Source organism: Candoia aspera, chromosome 8 (assembly GCF_035149785.1).
Source record: "Candoia aspera isolate rCanAsp1 chromosome 8, rCanAsp1.hap2, whole genome shotgun sequence".
In the NCBI taxonomy this organism is placed as follows: Eukaryota; Metazoa; Chordata; class Lepidosauria; order Squamata; family Boidae; genus Candoia; species Candoia aspera.
Window position 1 is genome coordinate 36,337,839 of NC_086160.1, and position 13,576 is coordinate 36,351,414.

General features: G+C 39.1%; 1 protein-coding gene across 1 annotated transcript in view; it reads right to left on the bottom strand.

Annotated features, from left to right (window-relative positions):
- Positions 1 to 10,843: 10,843 nt before the first annotated feature.
- FHDC1 (FH2 domain containing 1) overlaps positions 10,844 to 13,576 on the bottom strand; it is a 33,605-nt gene continuing 30,872 nt past the window's right edge. Inside the window, exon 11 of the mRNA XM_063310105.1 lies at positions 10,844 to 12,870. Within this exon, the coding sequence (XP_063166175.1) occupies positions 10,891 to 12,870 (1,980 nt within the window). The 3' untranslated portion in view covers positions 10,844 to 10,890. The remainder of the gene's footprint in view (positions 12,871 to 13,576) is intronic.

Consider the following 13,576-nt stretch of genomic DNA (forward strand, 5'->3'; position numbering starts at 1 on the left):
ATGTCCTTGGAAGAGAGGTCAGATGACCAATAGCTGACATAACCTGAGGTGTATTTGAAAGTATTAAGAGATTGGGGGGCATCTTTTCATCTCATCAGCCAGCCTCTACCTCACAGATTTTCTCCAAGCTTTTGCTTTCTTCATTAGCACTATATTTCCCAAGTTTCTTTCAGATCTATTACCTCCCCCTCATCCCCCATTTTTGACACCAACTTCTGTCTAAGCTTTCAAAAAGGAAAAATAGCCTGAATAAGGCTAAAAGATGACACCAACCTGATTGCACATAATTAGTCAAGAGTGGAACAGACCTCTACTGTTTCATTTGGAGAAGATGGGACATCTTTCCTCTTAGATATTATTTTCTCTGTATTTATCAGCTTCAGTCATTCACCCGCATTTTAGCATAACATAAGACACTTGCTGCCCAATTGTTAGAAGGTTTCTGTGTTTCTGTCCTACAACACCTCACTAGTTGTAGAATCAGGACCTACCTCCGTCCTTTCTGGAGCTATTTCTGTTTGGGTGCCTTTTTATACTTTGCTCACATTATTTTAAATATGAAAGATGTTCTAATGGGATATGGAAAGAGGAGCAGAAAAAACAGCCTAGAAAAAGTGCTGGGAAAAACCATTTTCCCTGCACAGACCTGACTGAGGGCTAATAGCAGCTGGTGACAGCTGAAAGCCACTAAAGGAAATCAACTAATCAGGTAACACTTTTTGCCAATAATTTAGTCATGATACAGCGGAGGCTGGATAGGGATTAGCAACAGGACAGCTAAGGTTATGCTGACATTGTTTTAGGTAGGCTCAGGTGGAGAGGCCTTTTATTCATTAATGGGGAAGGATTCACAGGGAGAGAGAAAGGAGGGGGAACCATGACAATCTCCCTGAGGGGGTGTTCTTTGATGGGCAGTTTCCTTTGATATAAGAGGTGGCTCTTCCACCTTCCAAAACACAGTGAAATCCAGGAGTGTCAAGGAAAGATACATTTGAGGATCTTTCCAGGAAGTCAACCTATATTTGAAGAAGGTATATGAACTGCTTGGAGTTTTATTTTCAGAAATCCTTTTGCATGTAACAGCTCTGTCAGAGGGAAATATTTAATGGATACAGCTTCTCCTGTCCCTGAATCTACGTGATTTTAAAAAATGGCACCTGTAGAATTTCTTCTTAGGCAGAGTTAACTCTGCCACAGTACATATGACAAATAATTTTAAAATGAGTTCATACCTGTGAAAATGGGCATTTTTGGCCATTTGTTGATAGTTGTTCCCTCCTCTCAAAATGCTAGAACACCAGGGAACTAACGTCTCTAACCATCACCACCTGTTGCTCTAGGACAGTTAAAGGGATTTTCCCAGTACTCCCCCATCCCCTATGGTTAGGAAATGAAATTTAGTTTCACAGATTTGAAATCTGAAGATTTGGGTGTAGTTTTTTTTTTTAATTAAGAGCAACCAACTATGTCTGTGGGGGAGGGGAAGCAACATTCCAATATGAACAAAAAAAAAGTAAATTATAGCATAGCTTGTTAGGATAGGATAGGGTGGAGAAAAGACAATATATGGAATGGGAGTGGGAGGAAATTACTCTGGACAAAATTAAAGGAAGGGTTGGCATAGGAGAAAAGTAAATGAAAATATCAGAGGGGAAAAACACACATAGTACAAGTAAATAACCTAAAAATATAGCTATAGGATTTATGAATTTGAGAATGGAAAAAATAATATATAAACAGAATCTATAACAACTTTGTATTTGAAAAGTCCACTTTCAGACCTACAATGGGACAAATAGTGGTAGCTGCCATGAGAAACCAGTTAGTTGCTGGGTTAGCAGAGTCATTTTCTCACCCTACAGCTTAAACCAATGTTTCTCAACCTGGGCACTTGAAGATGTGTGGACTTCAACTCCCAGAATTCCCTGGGCAGCAAGTTTAACATCTGAGAGGAAAGGCAATGGAAAAATATGCATTTATTTTACTTACATGGATTTAGCTTTATTTCCTGTAGGGAGAATGGCTTAATTAGTTGTGCAAGGAGAGATTACTTGAGAAAGGATTTGAAGCAGGAGATAGCATAGTCAAGTAATAGCATCACCAGGAATAAGGAGCAACAAGGGAGGAAAAAAAAAAGAAACAGTACATTTAGGCCACCCAAATCAATCCTTTGCTCATAGGTGCTTCCCATGTAAACTATAAAGATATTTTTTCACTAATTCACGAACTGGTCAATTACCCCATGTCTGTTAAAAAAAAAATCCTGTTGATATTTTCTTTCTGTTCTTCACTAAGCAGACATCCATATTTTTTATATAATGTAGATCTGTAGTTACTCCTATCTCTTTACCAGGAAGAGGAAATTCATATGAGAACATTTGCCAGCTTTGTTAGCATGGGTGTGGATATGTAGGAAAATAACAGTGAATCTTCTCATACCAGCCAGCCCATTTATTAGTATCTGGTGGGGGAACACCTTTTCCTGGCTGAAGGAGGAGAAACTTTTAGGAAGTTAGACCAGTCATGAAACGTCTTGCTTCATGAGGCTTGAATAGCACCATCCTTAATTGTTCTCGCTTACTTGTGAAGACATATTTATTTTGAGAAATTTTCAATGCGTTAAATTATTAACACATTAAAGAAATTAAAGAAATTTCATTATTAAAGAAATCTCACTAAATGACTATTTATTTATTTATTTATTTATTAAATTTCTTTGCCACCCATCTCGCGTATGACGACTCTGGGTGGTTTACAAATAGTAAAAATAGCAATCACTAAAACTGTTCAATATAAGTACCTAAAAATATAAATACATATGCAAAATATACAATATACAATATAAAATATAACATTCTGGATGGGAAGATCTTAACCTTGGCACCCTCACAGGACCAACCACCCCCATGGGTGAATTAAAATCCATTGGGATGTGGTTAGTTTACTAGATTCTTTCCCATAATCCATTAAACCTGGTTGGCCAGTAAGCCAGTGAAATCTCCTTACCAGTGGTTCTGGCAGCCCATATGGCAATAATCACCATTTTTGAGAATAGAGTGCTCAGTTTCCCTGGAACTCCTTGAGCCTTTTTGTAGCAGGATTGTGTGCTCAAAACTTCTTATCTTTAACTCCTGTGAACTGTGGCTACTACAGCCAGTCTCTGAGCATGTTCTTTGCTGTGAAACTTGGCAATGAGTTGTATGACTTGCTTTTTCAGTGTCTCTTTCTCTCAAGGTCTTTTTTGTGGACTGTGTGAGGCAGTTTGTTTATAGAATTTACATAGCTGCCCATCTCAACCTTGCAACCTTAGGCAGGCCATGATACAAACACCATAAAAACACAGGATATCATAAAAACATTACAATGTAGCCAAAGCTCCCCATACATAACAGCCTGGCCCCAGTGCCTGAGCTCTTCAAGGCTTTCTAGAAGGCTAACAGGGTCAGAGCCCTCTGGTTCTTAATGGGGTCTGTTTCATAGGGCAAGAGCCACAAAAGGGATCCCATACTTCTTGGGTCTTACTAGATGGCATTGTTTTGTGGAAGGAACCTGTTGAATTTGCTAGGATGGGTGGGCACAACTGGAACAGATGGTTCTGCAAATAACCTGACCTGTACCATGTTGGGCTTTATGGATGACCATCAGCACCTTAAATTGCACCCAGAAGCCTATTACGAACCAGAGTGGCTGATGTACTGATCAAAACTGCCTGTGCCTCTGCATCCTAGACAAGCTGCAGCTTCTGAATCTCTTCAAGGGCTGTCCCCCTGTAGAGCCATTGCTATACTCCAACCAGATCATACCTAAGGCATATGACCAGGAGTTTCAGAAATGGGTGTAATTGGCTCACAAGATAATTTGTGCAAAGGCCCTGCTGGGCACAGCTATCACCTAATCCTGGAGAAGGAGTCATAAATCCAGAAAGACTCCCAGATTATGTACCAACTGTGTCCGAGGAAGTGCCATCCCATGCAGAGTCAGAGATGGGAAATCTCCGGACCTGGGGTTCCTAAAACCCAAAGCCACTCACTCTTGCTAGGACTGAATTGAAGCTGGTTCTTCCCCATCCCGACCCCCACAGCCTCCAGGCACTGGGGAAGAAATGTGACTGCATGACTTGGGCAGACTGGGGCAGAAATATATAGCTCAGTATCATCAGCATACTGATAGTATTTAACTCTGTGCGGATGAATGACCTTACCCAGTGGTTTCCTGTAGATAGATGTTAAATAGGAGTGGGGAAAGAATTAAGCCTGGAGGCATTCTGTAATGCAGAAGGGCAGGACTTCTACACCACTGACACTGACTGCAACCAGCCCCAGAGTACGGGAAAAATCCCACCATAAGACAGTGTCCATCATTCCAACTGCCCTAAGCAGGTCCAGAAGGACACCATATTTGGCGGTATTGAAAGCTATTGAGAGATCAAGGAGGGCACATTACCCCCATCCCAGGTGTACCATAGGTCATCTGTGAATGTGATTAATGCTATCTCAGTATTATAACCCAGTCTGAAACCCAACTGAAAAGTTTCTACATAATCTGCTTCTTTCAGGAATTTTTGGAGCTGTAAGCCAACTATCTTCTCAACAGACTTCCCCAAGAAGGAAAAGATTGGAGACTGGATACAATTGTCCAAGTCAGTTGGATCCAGTGATGGTCTTTTGAAGTGAGGGTGTATCATCACTTCTTTCGAATTAAAGACCTATTCACCACTACCTGCTTTTAACCACATGTCATCTCCCAGGAGACCTTAACCAGCCAGGTGTGACATGGATCTAAAACACAAGAAGCAGAACATAGAGCCCAAGGACCCTGTCTACTTCATCAAGACTAATAAGCTTGAATTCTTCCCAGATAACCAAACAAAATAGGACCTGCACAGCCAGAATCCAATTTCATGAGAATCCAAGCAACAGATGCCTAAAGAAAATTCTCACAGTGGTTTGCAAGGACTTCCACAGCCTGAAGTACCTAGAAAGAACTGAGTGATCCAAAACAGAGCCACTAGCTGACTGTCTGAATGCAGTAAGAGAAGGAAAATAAGCATATATTGCCACTGTTATCATCACAACACAGCTCTTAATAAAGACTTGCAACTTATCTTCCTCCAGCAGCTTTCTAGGTGTCTCTTGTGCCGTCTCATCTCTTGGAGTTCCTCTGAAAAAGAGGGGGCCCTCTGGGATCCACACACAGAGACTGTCTGTACAGATGACTGCACATGATCTGATCCAGGGCCCTAGCTGCATGCTCATTCCAAGCAGCAACAGGCTTTGGCTAAACTAGGCCACAGAATTTCAAGAATAAACCCAAATTCTCTCTGAAACCCTGTTGGGCTAGGTTGTTGATTTGTTGGGTTAGGTTGTTGATTTGTGGCAGCACCTAGCTGACTTTGCTGATCATAGGGGTGAAAAAAAAACCACAAGCAAGTTCTAATCTGCTTAATACTGGAATGGGAAACTGACCAAAAACCAGGGCTGCAAGCTAGACTAGAGTGTGGGGGGAAAAAATCCAGAAAGTGGCCATGGCATACCACTCTGTACTGTTGCCAAGAAAACTATATGGATACCTCTATGAAGTCCCTAGAAGTTGAGTGCAACTCAAATGGGTTTTTACCTTTAGCTTTCCTGTAACAGGGCAATTTTATCCTATGTGGAAATGGGTCAGACTTAATTTAACTTCCTGAAAGACCCTTTTTTGGTCTTCCCACAATATATTAAACCCTCCTCCCTATCCAATGAGAACCATTGTGGGAAAAGAGGCAGCATGTCATACAAACACAGCCTATACAGGAGGTCAGTGTCCAGTTGCTCTTCCACTTAAGCATAATCTCCCAGTTTCTTTACTGAAGCTGAGCTTGAAGACCAGAGGGGATTGTCACTGTCACCTTCTGTTTTAAAACATCCTTATCACCAGAAGAGAATGGATTATGTTCTGGCCAAAATTATATGCTACCTTCTGTTTTTATTTCATCAGGTAACTGTAATTAGTTCAACCTGCCGTTGTCACCAAGTTTTGAATTTGAGTTTTATTTTCCCCAACTCTTTGCTGATGCAGTTTGAGCTACCTTGGATCCAAAAGTGCCTTTAAAGTTGACATAGTTTATACCTGCCTCACTTAGCTCAGATTACTTGAAAATAACCTTAGAACAGGTAAGACCACCACTACTGGAAACCTGTGCAAAATGCCTAGGATGAATACGCAGTTGTGCTTCCTCTAAGAAAGCATCAGCATTAAGATGGAATTTTCCCACACTCTTTACCGAGGAGTTAGTCTTAGCTGACAAGCTGATGCAACCGCTATCCATTTGAACAAGGCCACCCTTGCTAAAAGACGATTCTGGCCTTTTCCAATATGAAGTCATTATGCTAATGGTTATCTTATCTTTGAATTAAAATCAATAAGCCAAGTCCATGAAAGGAGTAACAAAGGGGAGGAAGTTAATAGATCAGAGGAAAGATTTTTTCTTTTTTCTTTGCTAGAATCTGTTTCCTTGGGGCACTGAAAGCTGTATTTTACATTTTCTCGAATAGAGTCAAAAAATAGCTAAGAATACTAGTTTAAGAAACCAATTCTCAGCCTGCATCCATTTCTTACGAAGAAGAGTATGTACATGCCCATGTGCGTACGTATTTATTTGTATTTATATAGGATTATAAAACAGCATCTAAGAACAGGAAAAAAAAGTTAGGCAATTAGTAATAATTGGAAATTGATTTTTTTGTCCCCCAAGAGCAGCACTTTCAAAAATGTGTGGACCATCATGATACTCAGTCATCATATCTGAGATACTAGTTAAGCATTTCAAGGAGGAAGTGTTCTGAGGCAGACTTCCTAGGGTGGAATACATGAACTGGTCTAAAAAATATATATTAACAACATCTGAAAGCTTTCGAGAGCTAAAGCCAGACTTTATGTCTGCAAAAGATAATACAAGAATCTTGAAGACACTTAAAAATGTGATCTACTCAGTTCTATTATGCAGCAGGACAGCAATGAGAACACTGACACGTCTCCAAAGCAAAACAACTGTTGATAAGGAAAACATCTGAAATGATCACAGATTTTATAGTTCCCTATATAATGCTTATCTGCAAATATCAAAGATAGAATAAAAACAGCACTAAAAGTGGTCAAAAAGTATTATTTTAATTGGCTCGGAATTCCTTAATTTTGCATGTCTATCCCAGATTCAGGATCTTCCATTGTTTTATTATTCCAGGATGCAGTTTGCCTTTGAAAACACATGTAGACCTTTCACCTTATTCTTTGTTGAAAGGTTGTTTGTTACTATTTAATATAAGTAGGCTTATGAGAGTTTGGCATACAAGCACCAAACCATGTTAACGAATATGACTGTTATTATAAAGCTTGTAACTTAAAAACCCTGTTAAATTTCTGGAACACCTTCATGGCATGGGACAGGGCCATTTGAGAGACCACCTCTCCCTGATTTCATCTGCCCATCCCACCAGATCCAGCAGAGAGGACGTTATGGGTTCCACCATCTAGAGAGCTATATTTGGCGGACCTTAGGCAGTGGGCCTTTTCTACAGTGGTGCCCCCGTTATGGCATCTTCTCCCCTCTGAGGTGAGGTTGGCCTCATCACCCCTGAGCTTCTGAAGGTCCCTCAAGACCTGGTTATGCCAGCAGGCCTGGGGACCTCAGGGGATGGCTGAACTAGTGAGGTGGCTCCGTTATTATTAACATCCCTTTGTCTATTTTTTTTAGTTCAGTTTCTATTATTCTTATTTTTTTTAATAATTAATAATGATAATGGTTTTTAAGTATTGTTTTAGCTTTGCTGTACACCGCCCAAAGTCGCTTGCTTTGTGAGATGGGCGGCTATATAAATAAGATAAATAGAATAAATTAAAAACAATTTAATAGGCTGACATACTATGCTAAACCATGGTTTCTTAAAATGATTAAATGAACCACAATTGGTTGGGTTCATGCAACACTCATGTCAAAAACATTTTGGCTTAACAAACTGTATGTACCACACCAGGATGTGCAGTAGGAAGGCAGATTTGTAGCATAAGGCCAGGTTCTTTAAAAGAGCTTTTGGCTGTTTCAGTGTATTCATCAGCTGTTGGTTTTTCCAATCGTAATGTTTTTTGGCTGGATCTACTGGTTTCTGCTGTTGTTACTTTGTGTAATATTTTTCTGTGTGCCTGTGTATAACAGAATTGTGTTTTTAACTTGAACTTCAGATTACGTGTGTCTATAAAAGAGTAACTGAATTAATGTCATATGCTTCCAATCCTGTCTAAACAAGTGTGTAATTCCCAGATAAACTTCTTGAAATTATGTAGCAATAGATAAAATATTCTAAACGAATGCAATAGCAGATTCAGACTTGTCAATCTTTAAATATTCATAAGGCAACCTAAACCAAAAGCTAGAAGGGAAAATACCTCATCCAGACTATTTATATAATATGTCTTAGAAATAAATATGGCATATAGAATAGTATTTGCACCCTAAACTTAAGTAGGTTTTTATTTTCTTTCTAGGTTTCAGTTATGGATAGTTGCCTTTACAGCCTGCCTATGGCTCTTCCACGAAAGCAGTTGTTTTGCAAGAAACAGGAAAACTGAGTAGCCCAAGATGGCTATCCATTATGTTCAGCAGACAGGCATTTGCACTTCGTTTTGGACATCTCTTACTTAATTTCAGAACAGCTTAAATGCTGAATGTGAATTGGTCAATTCACCACTTAATTGTATTTATTCTTTTCAAGGTATTCTATGATTGATCTTTCACCATGGTTCTTAGCTGGAATGCCAACCAAAATGCTAAGCAAAATTACAGTGGAAGAATGGAAACATATAGCACAAATCCCATAAATGGGAACTTTATTAAACTAGCAAGATAAACTCAGAAATGTATAAATGGCCCATTAAATACATCCAGTTCATTTTTACATATACTTTTATATAGAAATTTACTTACAGTTTCCAAACATGTAACATTTAAATTATTTTCTTTTTTCAAGATTGCTACCATCAAAAGGTAATAAAAATCCACCACCTGCTTTTGCAGATGAGTATAAAATGATATAAGTAGAGCCAAAGGGACAGATTACTGCATTTTATCTATGGAGGAATGAGAACTCAAGAACCTGCTAAAACCAAAGCAGTGATACCGTTCGAAGAGCATTTACCATAAGGGAGTTAGGCCAACCATTCTACTGATACAGTGGCTCAACTATACACTTGATGGTATTTTGGCAAACAAGCTGTGGAGGAAACAAATTCAATCTCAGAAAAGCACAATGTCATGAGCTGAAATTGTAAAATTATTCAGTTCAGTCGTACAGTGTCTGTTGTCAGTCTGGGCAAATTTGATAGGACTGATGTACGTATAGTAGGAAAAGGAAGAGTGGGAATGTTAAAGACATGGCATGGTAACCAACATTATTTGCCCAATATTAATATTGCATATTATTTGCTTTTAAAAAACATTTCATCAACAAATAAAATGGCAGCTATTTAAACAAAGAGGCTGAATAGCCACTTTCCCCACCAACTGATATTTATTTGGAAAAGGGCCAAGGAGAATGCAAAATATACGGCAACAGGTTTTTCCTCATTCTCTATATCTTAGCCTGACCTGATGTTATATCTCATGCAGTGAACTATTTCTCTAACACACACACACACACACACAGCGCCCTACAAGTGAAGTTTAAAAAGTAGTGTTAAAATCCACATTTGAGGCAAAAGAGCCTTTTGTCATAATTAAAGAAAACTTGCATGTTTCATGCCTACTTATTGTTTTGAAAAGAAAGTGGCATCAGGGAAACTGAAGGCTTTTTCCTAACTGGAGCAGCATTTCAAGTAAGTGACAGTAGTTAAAAATCAGTGGAAACCAGAATTGATAGGAAAAGTGCTCTGCAAAAGGTTATAACCCTTGCAGGTTTCAAGCTGCAGGATTTGTGATAGGTATCATAAATATGGCACTTATGTATACCCAAAGGTGGCAAGTCTGCACATGACTGAGATAAGCCAAATCAACAGTAAACATTTTTATAACTACTACTTGTGGTTTCTGAGAGCCATGGCTTCCAGCTAACCCAACTAATTCCAACACCAATCATTCCTTTTACTATTCTATGTGTACATGCAAGGTAGCTCTGTTACACTCATGGAGAATAAAAATTCTGCCCAGCAGAGTTTTCCCTCCTTCCAAAAGACATACATACAACTGAAGACATGCTGTATATTCTTTAGATGAGGTTACAATGAACATCCCTTCCAAAGCCAGCAGTGTTCTATTTTCATCATTTTTAGGCCAGAAATTCCATGTGTCCAATTGCCAGCAATGGACCCTGCAATAGACACAATTATTCTTAGACCCAAGTGATTAAAATGATCTATCTGTATTTTTCATACTTTTTGCAAAAAAGAGTTCAGGACTGCATTCTCAGAAAAGCAGTGACAATACAACAACTGGCCATAATTCCTAGTTCTGATTTTCTTTCCTTTCATTGTATGAAACAACTTCTTAGCACAATGTTCCCCAACTTTGCATTTTTTTTACATGTAATTAACTCTAGTTCATCTCATCTCAAGCCAGCTAACTGGAGATGAGGACTTGTCTGGCAGAACACTAAGTTGGGGAAAGCAGTTTTAGCCTGCAAAATTCCTGAAGAGGTACTATCTCCCCAAGGCAAGGGATCATTGTTATAGCTATTCCATCACAGTAGTTTTGAAATACATTCAGTTCCAACATCCATCAGGATTTGCACAAGGTACTTTAGCTTCTATTGAATATCAAAATACAGCATTACTGTTTAGGATTTTTCATAACAAAAATAGTCAGCACTGAAAGAGCTGGTTTTCACATTCTATATTGCCAAATGATACAAAAGCTCTTATGTTTCAAAAGTGATTCAATAGTTTCCCAATTGTAGCTTGACTCCCATCTTTGCATTTAAGGGATCCTGATTTTTCCATTATTATTTGTTCCCTCAGCATAGGTTCTGCTTTAACACTTAGAAGCTCACTGTTGTCAGTGTTTCTTTTGATAATTCTAGCACTATTGGCTCTTTTCAGTGTGCTTCCACTGTTTTCCTTTGGGTTAGAATCATCAGAGGCTGCTGTTACTTTCATTCGAGGTAGCCTTTGAGACAAAGACCTTGTGAGAGTTGGAGCTCTGGAAGGGGGAGGCAAGTCCACCTTTGCACATTTTGAAGAAGAGGCCACTGTATTTCTTGCAAAACTCGGAACAGGAGCTGGTGCCTTGGGAACTGTGACAGATGTGCTTTTGTTAGTATCTACAGGGCACTGAGATTTGGTCAAGGAACGGCACATTTTTGTTTCATCATTTTTTGACTTGGGAACATATCTGACTGGTTTGCAGCTTGGCTTTTTGAAAGAGCCTTTGTGTTGAAGCTGCTCCTTCTCAAAATGGCCACTGCTTGAATTCAAAGTTCCACACTGGAATTTTGGCTCCTCTACTGATATACTCTGCCGATACTGAGGTTTTGGGGCTGCATCTATGGTACCCCGGACAGAATTACGACGTGACAGACGTGTTTCAGCTACAGCCACGTCTCGAGGTGCAGGCTTAGCCTCTGGCTTTTTGGGGCAACTAGGAGATGCTGGTTTAGTGGACCTAGAAATGGGTACAACTTTTCTCATGCTTGCATTCTCTGATGAATTCAGTGTTCTCACAGGTCTGGGATGATTTGGAGGGGCAGTGCTGGATTTTGTGGTACCTGAAGTTTTATCTTTCAAAGAATTTCTCTTTGGTCCTAATGCATCTTTGCTCCTTACTTGTTTCTCCTTTGGAAAACTAGGCTTATTACTAGAGTCAGATTTATCATTAGAAAAGATGGCATTATCATCAGTTTGCAGATCATTCATATAAGGGGACTTAGCATTTTTGTTGTCTATTTTATTGCCACCTAACTTTGGACTGTTTTCTTCTGAGAGATCAAGTGTCAATGAACATTCAAAATCTGATTCAAAGAAAATTGGTCCTTGTGTGTTAGTTCCTGAAATACTACCATCTGAAGATATGGGGCTACCACTATCAGGCTCTGGAGCTTCATTAACATGACTCATCATTTTGGCAGGATGTTCAGTTTTGTAATCAGTCTTTACTCTATTGGATGGATTTCCTGTTATGCCAGGAGAGTATAAGGCTGGATCATCCTCATTATCTAAGCCTTGCATGCCAGCCACAAAATGAACTGCAGATGGATCCTCTATATCATTTGTTTCATGAAGGTCAAACTTATGCAGTCCTGGAACATGTTCATGTTCTTCCATAGATAGGTTCCAAAGAACTGCACCAGTGGATTCCATACAAGGCACACTGAACCTGTACTTGTCATCATCTGATTTCTCTTGGTTGCTATAGAGGTTAGCATGGGAAGTATCTTCTACATGTTGAGCCTGAGATGGGAAAAACTGGTAACTGTAATCCTTGGTTTTTTTAGGACCATGGTCTAAGTGCAAATGAGTGAAACTGACATCCACGGGCTCCTTACTTTCTGACCATGCTATATTCGGTCTTGTTGGACAAGCGTGTTCACGAGGGAGACTGTTAAACTTGTTCAGATCTTCTCCTTTTGAGGTACCCAGGAAGGTCAAGAGCTCTCTTTCTGCAGTCACGCCCAAGGAATGTCGAGAACGTCTTGTGCTGGTGTTTCTATATGAGGGACTTTGGGGTCTTTGTTGCAAAAAGGGTAAAAATTCTTCAAGTCCTCGCTTTGTCAGGGTCCCAACATCATTCTCACTACTGCTCCTGCCAAAAGTACTGATATCCCCAGCAAGCCACGACCGGCGTTTATCTTCTAGCTCCTTAAGTCGCTGTAGCTGCTGAAGTTCTTGAGCCTCTCTTTCTTTGTTTTCCTGTTCAGAAAACACATATTTATAATGATAAATTAATTACTTATTTATATTAAATTTGTCTTTATATTAATCCTCCTTACTCATCCCCTATCTTTAACCTTGATTTAAAAAAAAAAAATAACACTAATAATTTTCTGTCAGAATATGAAATGGAGTAAGAAATATTTTGTGGAACTCTCATTGCAGGTATTTAGGCCTAACTGGCAAGTGATTTATTATATGCTCTTCAAGTTTTATTCCACCATATTTGAATTTTCTTTAAATATTCAACTCAGTGATAATATTGTCCAGAATTCTAAAGTTGTCATGCAATATATTAGGAAAACTTAAGCAAACTAATCAAGGCAAGCAGTAAAGTTCATGTCCAGATTTGAATATATTTTCTATGAATGTGAACACATTTGAAGTACAAGGTAGGAAAATAATCCATACAATATATTGAGCATTATTCTGATATTGCATTCTTTTATAAAGCATTTATAGTCAGAGGTCTTCATCATCTAATGGTTGAAAACTCCAGTAATGTGATATATGTTCTTGCCTTTTTTTAAAAAAATGGGTTTTCTATGCCATGAAAGCACAGCAACAAAACCCGTCACTTGCAAGTGGAACAGTGCTCTTCCACCACCCTACCCTTCACACAAACCAGATTTGAAAGAATTGATTACTTTCCTTATCTGCAGTTCTGTGGGTGGTCATCTGGGCA